Below are 19,105 nucleotides of genomic sequence, written 5' to 3'. Positions count from 1 at the left end.
TGTTTTTGAAACACTTCTAACTCAAATGTTGGTGGATTTGTTGGCGGCCTGTTAATACTGAAGGTCCATGGTAAATTATTTAGAATGAAGAGGTTTCACCAAGACCTCAGCTTTAAGTTTCTACAGAAAAGTTCTTTATGTGTGAAAAACACTAAAAGTTCTCAGGAGTTACAACTAAAATTTAAATGATAAGCTTAAACATGCATCCAAATACAAAACATTGCATGTTTTTGTCATTGTAGAAAGTAGCGACTTAGGTTTACAGATGATAAAATGCCATCTGCTTGTTCCATTGGCAGATTATTTCACTTATAAAAAGACATTTTCTCATGTTTTAAGTTAATATAAACCAAAAATAGTTTCTAGTATTTTGTCCTTTTGCAAAGAGGTTATTCTTTATTTAGCGCTATCCATCTTCCCATCAGTTTGATGTGTTTTCCCATAGCATGATGCTGCCACCACCGTATCTCACAATGAGCATGGTGGGATCAAATGTCCAGGAACAGTTTGAATTTTGAGGCCTTTACAGAACATGTGTTTATACAGAGATCAAGTTATCCTGGATTATATTTAGGGCAGCAAATAAACTTTTTATTCATCACGTGACAAAATGTGATTAGGTTCAAAGGTCACCAGTTTCTTGCCTCTCAGTATCTGATATGTGCATGCTTAAGAGTGCTGTTGCTCTGAAATGCTGTTTATGTCATTGTGACACATTCATGCTCGCTGGATTTCCATCCATCATTGAAGCTAGCTTTCCGTTGCTAAATCTGCTGCTAACGTGTGACACCTGACCTCATCCATGCGTCGCCTCCATCCTCAAATCAGACGTTTGGATCTCTGACGCGACGATCGGCCTGTGTTTCAACCTGCCTCTGCTTCATCTACTGTCAGACAGAACGCAGCAGTAATCTCTCCTCTTTGCTTTCTTATGCTCCTTTTCCAACAAGCACGCCTTTCATATTATGGTGGAGGTAAGAGCAGTTTAACTGAAGTTCTTTTGGGTAGAGGTCGCGACCTCTCCACCTCAGTCCTGCACCACCGTTGTGTTTGCCTTGTCCAGCACCGCCTTGCTTACTCTGGCTCACAACACTTTTTGTTTTTCTCCCCCTCGCCTGGATTAATTGCATGAATGAATGTCTTTTGTTTGCTTTTGTGCATGCAGGAAAGTCGCCAACACGGCTTTGAATGCAGCCCCTCGTTTTTTTCTTTCTTTTATTCTACAAATGTTCACTTGTGGTCTTGATGTTTGTCATGTGACCCACTTTTAAGGATTTATAGCTGGTGCTTCTTCAGTAAAACGGACATCTCAGACCTGAGCATAAGAATAGGAACTATCTGTTTTTCCAGAATCAGGTTCTTGAAATCCTTGAAAACTTTGTGTTTTCAAAGTTCAGAAAATCCTTGAAAGTGATGTTTTTATTCAAATTGCACAATTATGTAATATTGTGCAATTAATGTTTGATTAAAACATTAGATTACAGTTGAAACCATTTTAATATACTTAACACATAACTTTATCTCCACTGAAGTTAAATCAGATTAAGCGTTTATTGTTTGAAGTTAGATATAATTTGCTAAATGCTAGAAAACTTAGCAAGAAATTTACATTTCTTTGTGTTTAAGCATTTAATTTGAGCAGGAAGGTCGTTTACTTTTACATTATTTGTTAAATATTCCTGAATATTTACTATTCCTAATTGCTTAATGACTTATTGATTGTCTTATATTTTATACGTCAAACAAAGTTATTGAAAGTGGATGTTAGAGAAACATTTCAAAACAGATATTTTGTTATATCACAGTTTAACATATCCCTGCTGTAGAATAAAATACGATCACAAGACATTTTAATAGGAGTAATAATTTCATAGTGAATTGAAATGATCTTTTTTTTAATTCATTTGTATTGTTTTTAGTTCGACGTCCAAGAAAATACTTGAATTTCACTGTTTGAAAAGTGACCCCTGTGCAGATATTTCTGAGTGAATTTGTCTGCGGACGTCAGAGGAATCAGCTCCGGCTCATTATCAGCCTCAACCAAACGTGTGTGAAAACTCAGGCTTCACGTTCCCGTTTATTTTTGCATCCTGGTTCGCATCAAAACCCAAAGTGGACGATTCACGCGGGGCCCAAAGGAGTCGTTTTCATGTGACAGACGGGGGCTGTAACCCGACTCGGCCATAGGAGCCAGTTAACGGTTGGGAAGAACGGTGTGAAGCAGCAGTTTCTGTTTTCCTGCATCCTGTGGGCTGCTGACTGCGTGTAATCCGCGCCTTTCCGCGGCCTTGGCGCCCTGCGATCGGACAACTGATCCGGTGGCTCCCCGGCCGGGCCTGAGGCCCGCTAGGCGGTTTCCAGAAGCAGATCAACTCCAGAGGACTTCACTATCAGGATTAATGATGCAGTTGTAGCAGCTTCATGGATCATTACTGTTTCTCACATCTCATTGGTTCCTCTCGATTAAAAGAAATGTCTCTTGGTGGCGTTTTTACTGGTTGATGAAATATTATAATCCCTGTTGTGCTTCTGGAAGCTCCAGCAGCTCCAGAAACTCTTGAGCTTCACTTACATTCCTCAATTCTTGGATTAAAACAAAATGTATTTTAAATTTTAAAAGTGACAACAGGACAGTCCAAAACATCGACCCATTTTCATTGATAGGCGCTTCGTTCTGGTTCCTTTCGCGTCTTATTAACGTCTTCCTGGATTTATAAACCTGTCAGATGTCCAGAATATAAAATCAAAATATTTCCAGCTTATTCTCTTGAAAGAAGTTCAAAAGTCTGGAGTGGCTTAAAAGGGACAGCTTGAAGAAATGTGATCCAAACCAGACTGCCTTTGTGACTCGTGTTTGGTTTGGTCCAGCTTAGACACACAAACCTCAACCTTTCATCATGGACTTTAATTTATTCACAAAAGCTTGAATTTCTTTCAAAATCTGATTTGTTTGGCATCTTTAAAGTCACGCCACAGCAAACTTCACTGTTCCATGTTATTTCCATTGGTGGATAACATCTAACTGATGTTTTCTGGAGTCTGAACATTAGAAAATGTTAAACACTTTCATGATGTTTCTCATCAGTTCTTAATTGGAGATAAACTTGAGATGATCTGCTGGTGTTTGAGATTATTAAGCCTACTTCATGTTGTAAGACAGATCCTATTAAAGTGGTTCTTTGTGGTTTTAACACATATTTCTGTAACTATAGCTTCATAAGGAATTTATTTATTTGCCAAAAGATTATCCAAATTATTTATTTTATTAGTGGAAGTTGAGTTTTTAACAGAAGATAGGCGGTGAATTATGTTGTGCATCATATTCATTCCACTTAAAAGAGGAAGTGAGATTTCTTTCTTTAAGAAAATATGCAATTACATGTGAAATGCTTTGCTGCACATGTTTTGTTTGCTTTTTAAGAAAAATAAGTCCATGAATCACATCTGGTTGATCACCCACCAAACCGTGACGCGGCTTTCAGTTCTGATGAGTCTTTCTGGTGAAGACCTGTCATCACGGCAAATCCCATCTGGATGGAAACATGACATCAGCCCGGCTCAAACAGGAAAACTCCACACACCTCCCTGTCACAGCAACACTTGAGTCCTTATTTTGATAGATAAAGCCTGTCTGTGAAGATAGAGGCTGCTGTGAAAGCCAGCCTGCGCAGCATGGAGGGTCGTTTTCACTCTGATTTGGCCTGTGTTTGGTGTGAAAGCGCCATGCAGACAGCAGGTCTGCCTTACAGCTCTCTGCTAGCTTAAATAAACATTCAGACCCTCCCTTCACCCTCACACTCTGTAAGGCAGAGCGCTCCCTCCCCCTATGCTGGGACGTTCCTTTAAAAATACACAGAAAAAAGGGAGAGGTGTTTTATCTTCATTTTACTGTTCTTTTCTCCCTGCTGTCACAGAGATAGTTAAAAAACACTCTGGCCTACTTTAGTCAAAGGCCAAAGTTCATAACCAACTGAAAAATTTCCGCCTGATAAAAATCAAACCAATAAAAACTCCCGCATGGAGGCCACTCAGCTTGCTTCAGGGATCCTGTCAGGACATGCCGTATAAACTCTGAGTTCCTTCTTTTACTGCGTGTGGTTTGGCTGCCGATGTTTGGTGAAATAATCCGATGTCGTACGTGTTGCCTGAAATCCTCCTTTTATTCCTCTGACAGCCCAGGACTTGGCTGGAGTCGGCATCTTTTTTTATGAGGTTAAGAAAACACACTCCCCTGATGCATCACTCGGAGCAGATCCTGTCGAGGCCTCAGGGACTTGAAAGTTGCTGCGGTTCAAGTGAAAACATGAACATCCTCGCAGGCCAGCAGCCTTTTTCTTTCTTTCAGAGGCTGAGATTTTACAGCAGCATATCTGGTTGCATCAAAGGCCGTCAGTCATGTGCTCGTCTTTCTCCTCCACCTTTTATCCCTTCGGAAATGTGACTCCGCGCTGCATGCTTCTTTCTAACCTCCCCTCGCCTCTTCTCCGCTCCTCTTGTTTTCTCGCCTCTGCTCCAGCGTCCGCCGTCGTCCTCTGTGAAGTCACATGTGAAAGTGATCAGCCTAATCCTGATCACCAGCTGTGTTTAACCTACTTTGAATCGGGAGCGCTCAGCTGCCCCTGCTTTGGCTTTTTGTTTGAACGGCATTAGCATGAACACGGGACGCATGCAGGAAGCGTGACGCGCCACACTCAGACACTGTGGCTCTTGTGTGTTTTTTCTTATATTTGTAGTGACATGCAAACTCTAACAGACTCTGGTATGTGTTATACTGCCTCATAACTTTACATAATATCTCTGACCTTAATCTTGTTTTTACTGTGACCGCTTTACAGTGCAGTGGGAAAAAACTCTATTCATTTATTACAGCCTCAAACCTTGAACTTGTTATACATAATCAAACCACACCTATTGTTTTAATGGTGATCTTCTGAGTGCCTCTATAATTTTTATTAGTTACATGTTTATATATGGTGGAAGTCTTTAGATATTGGGAATAGGCTTTTAGTTTCTAAAATGAAACTTGTGACTTTTTCCAACATGATTTCTCATAATCAAAAATACTTTTTGGATCCCTAACAGAAATTATGAAATGTTGCTGTAGCTCATTTAGATAAAGAGTTATTGTAGATAGTAAAATGTACAGCTTTAACCAAACAAGCAGACAGAGATTGACTCAATTGAACTGATTTTGTCCACACAGATTTGATATTTGACTTGTGACCATCTCTGCAAATCATGCTTCTTCCTATCTTTTATTAAACATAAAATACTGACATTGTAGTGTCAGGTAAACTTTTTAGAGTTCAAGACTTTTAACAGTGTGATTTTCAGATGTTTAAAATCTAAAAGTCCTTATTGCAAACAGTTTGACATAAAATCAAACACACTTTCCTGGAGTTTATGAATCAACTGCAGCTGCCCTCTAGGAGTTATTGATATAACTTGCTGAGTTAGAATTATTTTATATGTTATAATATTTACTAAATATCCAGCATAGCTTGGGAAGGTTTGACTTTCACATTTCATTCTTTTCCCACGCTCTTGTAGCGTATAATTAAAGCCCACTGCTTTCTGTTTTTTCCAAATATCCACAATAGCAGTCATGAGTACTCTAATGTAATTTTTACCAATTATGACAGAGCTATCATAGCTGAGCTGAATGTCAGCCTCAGCTGAGAATTACTTTCTCAAACCTGAGTATTGGTTTCTTTCACATAAATATTGTAACATTTAGTTCTAGAAAAGGCACTAATCTAAGATTTAACAACCAATAATGTGTTGTCAGACCTCACCAAGAACCTAAAATGAAACTTTCACCAGGAACAAACCCAAAGGTTGTTACTCAGTGATGAGGATGTGTTTGAAATCATTTGTGCTTGAAAGAATGATGTTCAGAGCATATCTGGGACCTTCTTTGGCCCTGTAGCTTTGAGAAATTAAAGTTTGTGACGCACATGTAGCAGAAGTTGGCTGCTGTAGATAATGAATTGTTTTCATGCAGCCGTTTCCTCTGTTTGTAATGTAATTAAATGTCAGTCAGCTGGAACAGTGGAGGTCAGGCGGAGGTCTGGAAAACTACTTTCAGGACTGATTATAGGGCTGGAAAAACATCACAGCTTCGTTAAAACATCTCATTCCTGAAAAACATGCAAGATGCTTCCAGATCACAAGGATTATTTTAAAATGCAAATATGGAAAAGCATAAATACAGCATTAATGCTGTTAATGACCCTGTTACTCAGAGTTAATGAGTTGGAGAGAAAACTAATTTAAAAAATAAATTTTAGGTCTTATCTTGAGATAGTAAAACCACTGCTCAGGGTTTTATTTTGAGATATAATAAAATCACTACCATGACAGAAATAACCAGAAGTCTAATTTATCTTGAGATAATAAAACCAAACAATTAAAAAAATCTCCATCATGGCAAAAGCTAATTGGAAGTTAAAAAAAAAACAACTAATATCTCAACAAAATGAACTGGAGGTCTTGTTTTCTCATCATGATTTACTTGAATTCAGATCATTGTTACAACAAAACAATCCAAGATCTCGCTTTCTCAAGATAAAATATGGACATTTTCTGCAACAAAACAACTAAAGGTCATTTTGTAGAATAGATAAGTTAGATTAGATATAGATTTTTAGATTTTTTTTACCAGTAGTTTTGAAGCTAAAGCATTACAGAAAATTATCTGAACAAATAAGCCTGAAGCAGCTGCAAACAGAGGACTGCAGGAGCCTCTGCATCTGTAAAGCTCTTGATTGGTTTTTAGAGAAATCAAAAAACAAAAAGACACAAAGTAAAGAATAATCAGTGGATTTTTAAGCTTTTCTCTGTGTTTTTTCTCTCCGGCTCATCGGCTTCCAACTGGCAGGTTTCCTATCTCGGATTCAAGCTCAGGTCGCCCTCTGGGGTTTGACTTAATTTGAAATAAATAGATCCCAACCCTGCTGGCTGTGCAGCCTGCCCTCAGCCAAAAACAACTTCCCTGAACTCCAAACCGAACTCCCACAAGTCCGAACAGCAGAAACATGAAATAAAGCAATAAAAACTCTGGGTGAAACCACCAGAAGGCATGTTGTCACCTTCTCTCTTCCTTCTGCTTCTCCACAGGATCCAGGACCTTCGCCTCCCTCCCCGATCCTGGGTCAGAAGCCGCTGCAGCTCATCGAGATGAAAGCCAGGGGGCGCTTCGGCTGCGTCTGGAAGGCCCAGCTGCTAAACGAATACGTGGCGGTGAAGATCTTCCCCATCCAGGTAGGTACTCCTCACCTGAACCTGGGCTGGGTTAGCAGCAGAGCGGTGAAGGTAACGACTGAGTCTTCTTTTTCGGGTGCAGGACAAACTCTCCTGGCAGAACGAGTACGAGATCTACAGCGTGTGTGGCATGAAGCACGACAACGTGCTGCAGTTCATCGGCGTGGAGAAGAGGAACAACAACCTGGACCTGGAGCTGTGGCTCATCACCGCCTACCACGACAAGGTTCAGCAATCCATCTATCAATCAATCAAGTTCATTTGAATAGCACATCTTACAAATACAAAATCATAAAACACACCACAGTAAACCAGAATTATTTTTTATAATGATTCAAAAGCAGCTCTGAACAGGTGGATTTTTAGTCTAGATTTAAAGGAACTTAGATTTTCAACAGTTTGTTGCTGAATGCTGCTTCTCCATGTTTGGTTCTGGGGGTGCAGTGCAGACCTTTATGCAGCAGATCTTTAAGTCATTCAGGGATTTATAAACTAAAACAGTATTTTAAAGTCTGTTCTCTCAGTGGAAGGAGTGTTGAACTGGTTGATGTGCTCTATCTTCCTGGTTTTAATCAGAACGCCAGCAGCAAGCAATCCGACTCAAGATAAACGCATGAATGAGATTCTCTAGATCTTGCTTTAATCTTGTAAATGTTCTTCAGGAGATAGAAGACTATCTTTGTAACCGTCTTTATGTGACTGAAGGTTCAGGACAAATTCCAGGCCTGATCTCGAGTTTCCAGCTGAAATAACTGAATCTGTGTGTTGACTCCAAATCATTCCTCTTTAGGTCTAAACATCATAAGCTCAGTTTTGTTTCTGTTCAGCTGGAGAAAGTTAAAGGTTTGTAATTGACTCTGTTCTTCCTGCAGCTTCTAAAGGGGATCTGCTGGCTCTGCGGAAGCTTTTTTGCATCAAGATGTTTGAAAAATGTCCAATTTATCCTAGAAGTGGTGGCAGAGCTCCAGCAAAGCTGCAGAATTTCTTGAGAGGCTCTCCTCTGAAGAAGTAGTTGCACAGTTCAGTGGCGTCTTCACGCTTGATTTATGCCTTGATATTCGATGCATCCGAGTAGCTTTGTGTGGTGAAGTCTGCATGCAGAGGCTTGCTTTAAATTTCCTGCAAAACTCCCTGAGTTTCAGTCTTGTCATGTAATCAAAATGTGAATATTGAAGATGGGATTCAAAGAGAAAATGACTGACTGGTAATTTCAGGGTGAAAAAGTCACACACATCAGAAGAAAGAACATAAAATGCGGGTGAATTTTGTTTTTTTATAGGAAAACTGAGTTTATCAGTTCATTTGAAGGCGCCATCTGCCCTCTAGTGGTCACTACCTATAACTACACCAGTCTTGAATTAAAAAAATGTTCTTGTATTTTTGCTCCTATTATGCCACAGATTTAGTTTGTTTTATATGAACCTAAAGATTCTCTCATGTATTACCAAGGTAATGCACAATCTGCATTCATTTATGAGTTAACAGCATTGATTAATATCTTCCTTCTCAATAAATCAACACAGTGTCATCAGAACAGATTGCACTTATCTAGTATTTTACTAGATAATAAAATCTAAATTTAGATAGCAGTATAAATAATAGCATCATGTTAATCTTTTATTTTTTATTATTTTCTTTTGTGATTTGCTTGTTTTATATTGTATTTTTTAATTAAATTTTTTTTTTACAAGAGTTAAAGAAAATGCATCTAGAAAGGTTGTAACTGCAAAAAAAATGTTTTTTCAATATTTTGAGCTATGATTTTTATCAAACACTGGAAGGCAGAATCTGATTTCAGGCTGTTGTTTAGCTAAAACTGACCTCTGTCTCCTGAGCCGAGGTGATTTAGTGACCTGAGCCTCTCTGTGTGTGAGCAGGGCTCCCTGACTGACTACCTGAAGGCCAACGTCGTGTCCTGGAATGAGCTGTGCCATATAGCCCAGTCGGCGGCCCGCGGCCTGGCCTACCTGCACGAAGACATCCCTGGACACAAAGACGGACACAAGCCGTCCATCGCTCACAGGTACCCTGTCGCAATAAGAAATAAATCAATTAAAACAAGTTCAGCAATTTACAACTGCATGATTTATTTATCTTATGTTATTATGCCATCACTATTATGTTTCATGGTCTCACAACAACATTATCATTTATCGTAATAACTTCTGGGTCAATTTATCGTTTAGAAAAAACTGTCATCATGACAGGACTACTCTATTTTATATTGTTTCGTTTTGCTTTTTCCTCTTCAGGGATATTAAGAGTAAGAATGTTCTGCTGAAGAACAACCTGACAGCTTGCGTTGCTGACTTTGGCCTGGCTCTGAAGTTTGAGGCTGGAAAATCGGCAGGAGACACACACGGACAGGTGACACAAACTCCTCCTGCGGTTTCATCTCTCCCGCTAAATCTGGACTCCTCTGATCATTCTCTTCTCTCCTGCAGGTTGGAACCCGACGCTACATGGCTCCTGAAGTCCTGGAAGGCGCCATCAACTTCCAGCGCGACTCCTTCCTGCGCATCGACATGTACGCCTTCGGCCTGGTCCTGTGGGAGCTGGCGTCTCGGTGCACAGCCGCAGACGGTCAGGGTGATGTAGACGCCTCCTCTGCTTCCGGCAGAGGAGCTGGGCTTGACTTGTTTGTGTCTGCAGGCCCTGTGGATGAGTACATGCTGCCGTTCGAGGAGGAGGTGGGCCAGCACCCGTCTCTGGAGGACATGCAGGAAGTGGTCGTCCACAAGAAGCTGCGGCCCTGCCTGCGAGACTGCTGGCAGAAACACACGGTGAGCTCCTGACGCCGTCAGCCATTCATTTGTCAATTTATTGTCATTTTAGTAATAGTCCAGGTTAAAAAAAAAACATAAATTCAATAAAATTAAGAATCTTCCTTCCACTAAACAGTAAGTTTAGTGAAAGGAAGAAATGCGAGATAAAATCAGCCTTGGGGTCTTTCATGTCATATCATTACATTATATCAATGGTACATTAAATTGTTATATTTTGTTTTATTCTGCTACATTATATAAAATATGTTATGTTGTATTAAATAAAAAAATTAATTTAATGGAATATTTAAATACCCAGAAAGTTTAGTGGAAGGAAGAAGTATGGTGTAAATAATGCTAGCCTTGATGTTTATTAAATTATAATATATATTTTATATTGTTACGGTATTTATTGTTTTATGTTTTGCTATGTCATATTACATCATATATGTATTGTGTTATATTATAGTTTAACATTTAAATAACTAGGAAGTTTAGTGGAAAGAAAAAAGTGTTGTATGAAAAGATGAAACAAGGATAACTTCAGGATGTTTTATTACACTGAATCATGTTAAATTGTTTTATGATGTTACATTATGTCAGATAAATAAATTCAGTGAAATATATACGTTCCTAGAAAGTTTAGTGGAAGGAAATGTGTAATATCATCTTGTATCATCTCGTCAACTTCCTAAAATAATGGCCAAAGTAATTTTTTGCCAAAAGAGGATTTAGGGGGAAAGAGTCTTTATTTTAGGAAGGTGAATATCTGTTATATTATGAACCCTGAAGGTGTAGCTGTGACCTTTAACCCCTGCCGCCTCCAGGGCCTGTCCATGCTGTGTGAAACCATCGAGGACTGCTGGGACCACGAGGCCGAGGCGCGCCTGTCCGCAGGCTGCGTGGAGGAGCGCATCAGCCAGATGCAGCGCCAGGCGCCCGTCATCGGCCCCGAGGAGATCGTCACTGTGGTCACCATGGTGACGAACGTTGACCTCCCGCCCAAGGAGTCCAGCTTATGATCGGCTAGTCGACCCAGAGGGGGAGCAAACGTCCGACCCTGGTTGGTCGACTTCCTGTCCTCCCCCTCCTCTTTTGCTTTTTAATTTTTTTTACGTTTGTCTTCTTCTTTGGTTCCTCACCGCATCGAGTCGAGATCCACCTCATTTTGATACGTGTGCCTGAGGATTTTCCGTTTCTTTTTTCTCCTTCCACCAAGCGGGACGATGGCGCTTGAAGGGGAAAAAAAAACAAAACAAAAAAACGATTATAAACCCGCTGGTTTGATCATGTATTGTTTTTCTATCCACACGCGAGACGAACTCGCAGAAACCTCACTGAACTCTCAGCGCATTTTAGTGTTAAAAACCAGAAGAAGAAAAAAAAAACAAGAAGCTGTTCTTCTGAAACGACGATCGTTCTGCCAACAAAGCAATGGCTTCTGAATGTTTATAGTGTAATGCTGCTGTACATAGTGAATCACGGAGCCAGACCACCTGGTAATCATCTTCACGGGGGAGGAGGGTCCATTTCCAAACCATACGCCTCCAGCTATACCTCAGTTCAGACGCTCACAGTTTCACCCTTCCTGCTCCCTTTGGTTTCAACTTGTTGCTAAATCAATAAGTAGAGTTGAGAACTGGATATTTGTTGTTTTTATTCTTCTTTCAAACGAGCCGCTCAGTATTCGCCAGCTTGCTTCTGATCCGGTTGTTTGGTTACTCTCTTTTTGATACACCTCAGGAATCTTTGCTACTCAATTTAGTTTCTCTCATTCAAAACTCCGCTTTTCCCTTCAGACCTGCAAGGTTCCCAACTTCTGGGAACCTTGTAGACGCAGCCAGTGGAGCCCCTCCCCCCACTTCCTCCTCCATCCTGGTGCCATTTCTTACCTGTCTGTATTAGTTACTCTCGTCGATGTCAGGCCAAACGGATGTACAAGACGTTTTTGAGGGACGTTGATCACTGGTGCCGGCATACCTGCAGTCTCCTCAAGCTTTGGGGCGGTTTCACGGGACGCAGTTTGACTAAAACAGAGTGAAACATGAGGAAACTTCTTCCAGAGGAGAAGGAAAAAACCCAAACACATCAATAAATGCAGTTATAGACACCAGTTTTCCACATAACACGGGTATAAATGCCACTAACTTTGGGCTTTTAACTCTCTGAGTCTTACATTTTAAATCTCCACCTGGATATTTTTCCATATTTTAATTGTACAAAGTCCTGAGTAAATATATTTGTCCATTTATCCATAACAACTGGAACTAACTTTAAAATCCAGCAGTTATTTTCCCAATTTGCCGTCTATTAAAAGATTGTTTCATCAGATTAATTTCACTTCCTGCTACATGGGGGTGAAATTACCGTAATAACTCAATATTGGCTGTAAAGCGCAACAACTTTTCAGATAGTGCAAAGTGTCGTGCAATTACACATCTTAAGGATTATTTAACCCTTAACTAATTACTAGTTATTTATTCAAAAATATATAAACACACCAAACTTTTAAATGGCAAATTCAAACTCCAAAATTAATGAAATGATAACAGTTAGTTAAATTTAGTTGGGCTTTTTTTGTGTGTGAAATTTTAATATAATTAAAGATCCAAAACATGAATTGGGGCCTTCATGGGGTTTTTTATATTCTTGGCCAAATTGCTACCATTTGGGCAGCAAAATCATTTCAAGGGCAACAAATTGCCCCTGGGCCACATATTGGACACCGGTATCAAAATCTGGGTCAAAAAAATGATTTTACTTGCATAACAATTACATAAACTGCAAAACTTTAATTTAACAAATAAAGTAGCTGTATTTGTTGTTCTAGAACAGAGGTCGGCAACCCAACATGTTGAAAGAGCCATATTGGACCCAAAAAAACGAAAAACAAATCTGTTTGGAGCCGCAAAAAAGTAAAAGCCTTATATAAGGCTTACAATGAAGGCAAAACAGGCTCTAGGTGTTTACATTAGCGTATTATCAAAATGACTAAGTGTATACATAATTAGTATTCATGATTAAATGTTTATTTTTCCTGTAGTGCGTCCTGGAAGGAATAACGCACCACGTGACTCTTCTGTTATACGATGGTGCTTTAAGTTTACCTTCTGTTATAATATGAATGCATTTACAAAATTAAAGAAACGCAATAAAGAAATCAGATTTTTATATCATTTTTATTATGAGGAGCGACAGGGAAAGTGTCATTTTTTCCCTTTTAGGAACATGGAAAATCTGCCCCCTAAATGCAGTTTGCATAACGACGATCGCTCTTTGTGAATAATTACCGTTAAGCTTTTGATCAAAAAAACAACAAATGGAGTGTAATAAAACGGCAGCCCTTTGAAAACGTAAAGTACATAAAATTAAGAGTTTAAGTTCAATTTCTGTGCAAATGCCAAGCAAGTCAGTGCAACAGTAACACAAAGCAGCCATGAGCAACCCGACCTGAGCAACGATACAAAACAATATCGCTAAGTGTCATTCTAAATGACACTTCTTATTTATGTAAATTCGTAGATTCGGCTGAGCAACTTTTCCTTGAACATAGATGTATTTACATCCTCACTAAGATCCGTAACTCAAAAGCCCAAAATTAATGACATTATCCTTATGAGTTTATGCAAACTTCCGCTTTAAATTCAGTAAAACTCCAGAAACGAGAGCTTGAGATAAACCTGCGCACGGTTTTCTTGCAACAACAACACAGCAAACCTGAAGGAAGACAAAGCCATCATATTATTTCCACTCTGTAGCACGAGAACAGCGTCTGTTGCTTCCTTTCTGCTGCTGCTGCCGTTTCCAACGCAGCTCTTCTCAAAGGTCAGGGACGAGAAAACGAAACCTCCAGCAGCCCTTCAATAAGCACTACCTCACTCGCAGGGATTAATTTTGGGGTAGAAGAGTGGCAAACGAACCAAAATCAGGAAGAAATCAAAACGAGGATTGTAAGCTTCTGTTGAAGTTGGAAAGAAGTTTCCTCATTTCCACACATTTAACTCAGAAAATCCCGGTATTTGGGTCCTCAAATGGAAAAATTCAAGCAGTGTTTGAGCCCATTTGGATATTTAACAGCTGTAATAAAAGATCAACTTCAACTGCGATCAGGAAACCGACCCCAGCCGATAAACACCATTCAGGGATTCAGTACTATGCTTTTCTAAGTTCTAGTGAGTTTATATGCAACCAGTGCCGCAAACTTTGCCCTACACCTCTGTAGGATCTGCTGCAGGAGTGGCTTTCAATACACACACACAAATACCTTGTAGCATTTTAGTTTTTTTTTTTTTTTTTAAATCCGTGACCTTGCATATTGATATGTCGTATTTATTTTTTTGATTTTTTTTTTTTTTCTGGCCTGAGGTTTCGGGGATCAGAGCTCAGGTGCGACTCCAGATAAAGTCATACGGAGTTGGCACGTTTTGCGGTTGTTTGTCGTCGTTATTACGGGGTTGTGGGCGGGTTCTAATTCAGGAAATATTTTCATTAATTCAAAAAGACAGTAGAAATAAACTGTAACATGCTTCTTTCTATTCACTCTATGGACAAACGACCGAAAATGAATGTTCTACAGACTCCTGGATTCTATATAAATATATATATATATATATATAAATATAAATATATATATAAAGTGTGTACTTTGATGGATTGAGCCCGGCCCTGTGTAACTGTAGAGGGCCTCGCATTCGGCTGGTGTCGTGTGATTGTGCCCTGTCCTGTAGAAAATGGTAAAAGCAACACGTTTGGGTATTCATTTATGCACCAAACAATTCAGTTTATTAACAACAAATCCAGTTTCTGTTCACCAATGCCCCTCAAAAGAAAAACTTGTTTGCCATTTTGCCAACCGTTGTCTCCCCTCAGGTTTGGTTAAATCTGCCACATGAAGGTGTATGAATGGGTTTCTGAGCATGCAGGCTTTTACAGTTTTCCACAGTGACCTTCTCCAGCCCAGCACCTCACTTTGCTCTGCGTATAAACTTCCCGTGAAACATTTGTGTCTTGTTGCCCCGCCCCCCAAGCCCCACTATTTTAGGCAGCCTAGGATCTGTACAGACATAAATACCCGTTCTTGACTATATACTCTGAGCTGAATCTTTCTAAGTGCGTGTTGAACTTCAGTGTTTCCTCTACATTCACTTTGTGTGTGAAAGTCGCCCGTTACTATGATAAAAAAAGAAAAAAATTCTTTAAAAATAGCTCAAGTTTGTGAAGCACTCGAATGAAAAGAAAATCATCAACATCAAACCTGAGGCGTTCCTCAGGGAAGCTGTTTAGTTACCCTAACTTTTGTTCTTAAAGAGCCATTGCAATACTTCCTAATGTGAAATTACAATCATCTACCATGAGTATTTCCAGGGTTCCTACACAGTAAAACAATTCGGTGTGGAAAAAGCATTTTTCTCCTATTTTCTGGTATTTCTGTCATGATGCTGGGTTGAAGTTAGCAAACTAACTCATTATATTCTCAGCACAGTAAAATAATTAAGTACCAATATTCACGTCTTATCGTCTGGACATAAGAAAATTAAACATCTTATAACATAAGTTTAAAAAATGGCATAAAAATAAGCACAAGACCAAACTGTATCCATAATACAATAATTGAACTGTTACCAAAAAAAACAAAAACAATTGCTCATTGTTTTGATATAAAACACATCTTTTAAGATAAGGAAATAATTGGAAATAATAAAGCTGGCAATCTGAATATCTCAAAATAATTCAATAGCATAAGTCTTAATAAGAGCTGCAGTAATTAATGTAAGCTCCTGTCATCTCAAGAAAGTGAAACCAATAAGAAAATGTTTTTAATGTGCTGACATGATGGAATAATTAAGCTATTATTACAAGACAAGCTTATTTTTTCAAATATTTACTTTGAAATAATTAAAAAGAAAAGGAATGGTAATAAAGGACTCCATATAAAGATAATAAAATAGAATAAAATAAAATTTATTTGATATGAAAGAATTAAATCTTGAATTAAACAGCTGGAGATCTTAAGATATTAAAATGACACAACAATGCAAAACAATTTTACATTTTAAAGTTGAAAATGTTTGTTACTATGATTAAAACGGCAAACAAAATAAAATTACCGGTATGTCTTATTTTGAAGTCAGACAAAACAAGCTCAAGTTTTAAAGCAAGACAGAAATTTAATTATCTTAAGATGAACACCAAACTCTAAAATGTTGGCTTGAATGATAAAGCAGCTTTAGTTCTTATTTTGAAGTGAGAAAATGAAATTAAGTTAAACAAAACAAGTTAAATATCTTATCACAATGATACCACCTTAACTTTTATGCTTATTTGGTAAAATAATACTGAATTTTGAGACGTAAGCTGTGTAGGAGCTCGGTTTCATTCTGCATTGATCTCCTGTTTTCCCCCAACTGTTGGAAAGGATTTTAGAGGAAACATTGAACCTCGGTGACTAGAGAAACACAAACACTACAGCTGTTTTTCACCCCACATTTCTCCAGACTCCGAAGTGGCAGCGCTGATCTGAGATCTGCTGGTACTGTCTCTAACGATGGCGACAGAGGGTTTCTGAAGCTCAAACCAATGAGCAAATTAATTTTTGTTATTTTTTTTAACTGTGACTGTAAATTTCATGTTTCAAAAATAATGTGAAGATAGAAAGCTATCTGGATTGTTGAGAAGGAGAGAAAAGTATTAGAGCAGCATACAAACCCTGGAAACATCAGAGAGAAGACAACTGATCTCTGATCAGCGCTGTGGCTCTCCGCCGACGTTAACATGGTTTTTATCAGCTGAAGTGATCCACGTGATGTAAATAAATGTGTTTTTAGATTGTGAACGCTCACTCTCGTCTTTATTGTGTCTCAGATTTATTTGTTTAAAAGCTGAAGTTATGTTTCAGGAGGAATTATCACACAAATTTACTTTTTCTGTGACAATTAGTTGATTTTCTTGCATGTTTTGATAATTATTAAACCTAAAGTTACAACACAATTCAGGAAACACAATTATCTTTTAAAGAGTAATTCTCCTTTTTTTTGGTGAAAATCCTTCAAATAAAACCTTTATTCCTGCTGCATAATCTCACACTGAAACATTTCAAAATATTTCCATTAATCACAGCATGATTCTGCTGCCACCATATTTATTAACTTTACCTACTAGGTTAGAAATGTAGAAAACTCTACAGAGCAGAGATCTTCCCTCCACAGAACTTTCTCACCGTTGTTTTCCTTGGTATAAATCAGGAGTCTCCACCTTCTGCACTGGCCCTTAACTCTATTAAAATAATCAGCTAAAGTTTTAAATATTTAAGCAGTTTTTTTCATGTAATAAATTATATTTGACAACAGAATCACAACAGAAATATTGGATCTCTTTGTAATTTAGTTGATCACACAGGTGGATTTATTTGGAGGTCAATGTTTGCAGATTTGTTCTACACTCTTGCAGTAAATGGTTGCCCATAAACGCCACTAGATGGTAGCAGAGAGGACCTTCAAAGCCAAATTCAGATCTGAGAATCAGTTAAAAAACAAAAAAACAACAGATATGATGAAAGTAGCATTTATTTTCTTATATAATTTATTGTGAATATTTAAACTAAATGTTGGGTTTATTTTAACGAACGTCTAGAGCCTATGCGAACGCCGAAGTGGCCCACTGCTTCACATCCGTGGGACACTGAGGGTACTTCTGCAGCGCTTCCATGATCTGACCGTGGTCCAGCATCAGCCTCATCAACTGAAACTCCTTCTGGGTTTTAGCCGAGGCGCCATCAACAGGTTGGATCAGCTCCAGCTGCTGCAGATGCTCGAAGGCCTGCGGTGGGGGGGAAAGACATAACTGACAACGAGATCCACCTGGGAAGCTTGGTTGCTAAATCAGAATGAAACTTACTTTCATGATGACCGGCTGCTCAAAGTTATACATGGAGTTGGACTTTCTCTGCAGGAACTTCTTAAACTCTAAATGCAAGGAGGGAAAGTTATGAACTGCTTTTCTCGGGGTCACTTCAGAAGGTGAACTTTAGGTTTTGGCATTCAGAAATTAGAAATTTGTGTTTCTATTTAGCTGAAAAATATTGCATCTACAATAATCAATAATTGTTTATTTCTGCATTCACATCTCCAGGCGTACCATTGTGAACCATCTGCAGATTGAACGGCTCTCCTTCATAGACGTCGTTGAGGTGCTTCATGGCAATAATCAGACACAGCTCCAAGATCGACAAACCTGCCAGAAAGAGAGAAAGAAAGTGTCAGGTTTAATTCTGGTGTGAAACTCCGAACGGGACTCAGGTGAACTGCTTTACCGTGGAGCATGTTTGCGTTGCCGTCGGCGAGACACAAGCGACTGGCGTCCAGGAGATCCGCAGGCGTGATGGACGGCCTGGCCACCGAGACGCGACTCAAACACAGCATCTGAAAGGAATAAGTTTTCTTCTTTTGGTGCAGCAGAAAAATGTTTCACATGTGGATGAAACCCAGGGCTGGGTTTTTTTAACAAAAAAATAAATAAATAAATAAAAAATCCACTGAAAAATTTAAAACCATGACCAGGGAAATTTAATAATACTATTGAGAAACCACTAAGTAACATTAGCAGAAGCTAACGCTATCAATGAAGACGACAAATACAAACATTTTATGGTTGTATCCACACTTGAAAGATTTTTACAGTAATGTGCTGCTTTATTTATCTCACCAGCAATGTGTGCAGGGAGCGGAAATCCGTGCTGGAGTTGAAATGTCTCTGCAGAACCTCTTCAGCCGATTTGTCCTCACAGAGCGTCTGCAGGAGATGAAGTCAAGATCAAGAAATCCTGTTTCCGTTTCAAGGCTTACTGACTCACCGTCAGGGCAGCGTTCCACTCCTGAGCGAACTTTCCATCCGGGAAGTCGTCTGGCAGGCTGAGCTGATTTCGGACCCGCTCCAGGTACTGAGGGAACGTCAGCTTGCTCAGCAGGTGGATCTGACGGTGGGAAAACCGGGACTTCACCCGCTTCTCCAACAGCTCCAACACATCCTGGAACAAAGAACCCAGAGAGTTATTATAATCCATTTTGTTTATGGTTTTGGTT

The 19,105-nt window shown here is 39.1% G+C and overlaps 2 protein-coding genes across 5 annotated transcripts in view; one reads left to right on the top strand and one right to left on the bottom strand.

Moving 5' to 3' along the window:
• Nucleotides 1–18,230, top strand: part of acvr2ab (activin A receptor type 2Ab) — a 39,760-nt gene extending 21,530 nt beyond the window's left edge. Inside the window, exons 5-13 of one of the 3 annotated variants that reach the window (XM_055022794.1) lie at nt 951–974; nt 7,120–7,263; nt 7,346–7,489; nt 9,141–9,286; nt 9,516–9,630; nt 9,708–9,846; nt 9,916–10,046; nt 10,856–11,091; nt 18,156–18,230. In XM_055022794.1, coding sequence (XP_054878769.1) covers nt 951–974; nt 7,120–7,263; nt 7,346–7,489; nt 9,141–9,286; nt 9,516–9,630; nt 9,708–9,846; nt 9,916–10,046; nt 10,856–11,050 — 1,038 coding nt within the window. In that variant the 3' untranslated portion in view covers nt 11,051–11,091; nt 18,156–18,230. Of the gene's footprint in view, nt 1–950; nt 975–7,119; nt 7,264–7,345; nt 7,490–9,140; nt 9,287–9,515; nt 9,631–9,707; nt 9,847–9,915; nt 10,047–10,855; nt 16,861–18,155 lie in introns of those variants that run through there. The other 2 variants (XM_055022793.1, XM_055022795.1) reach the window with 2 other exon arrangements.
• The window catches only part of orc4 (origin recognition complex, subunit 4), a 6,086-nt gene continuing 4,555 nt past the window's right edge, over nt 17,575–19,105 (bottom strand). For both annotated transcript variants that reach the window (XM_055022797.1, XM_055022798.1), the window contains 6 exons: nt 18,877–19,050; nt 18,729–18,815; nt 18,337–18,445; nt 18,162–18,257; nt 17,922–17,989; nt 17,575–17,843 (listed from right to left, as the gene is read on the bottom strand). In XM_055022797.1, the coding sequence (XP_054878772.1) occupies nt 17,661–17,843; nt 17,922–17,989; nt 18,162–18,257; nt 18,337–18,445; nt 18,729–18,815; nt 18,877–19,050 (717 nt within the window). In that variant the 3' untranslated portion in view covers nt 17,575–17,660. The remainder of the gene's footprint in view (nt 17,844–17,921; nt 17,990–18,161; nt 18,258–18,336; nt 18,446–18,728; nt 18,816–18,876; nt 19,051–19,105) is intronic.

This window comes from Poeciliopsis prolifica, unplaced genomic scaffold, assembly GCF_027474105.1.
Source record: "Poeciliopsis prolifica strain line A6 unplaced genomic scaffold, Auburn_PproV2 SCAFFOLD091, whole genome shotgun sequence".
Lineage (NCBI taxonomy): Eukaryota > Metazoa > Chordata > Actinopteri > Cyprinodontiformes > Poeciliidae > Poeciliopsis > Poeciliopsis prolifica.
The sequence above is the reverse complement of the archived record's forward strand: the minus strand, read 5'-3'. Positions and strand labels throughout refer to the sequence as shown.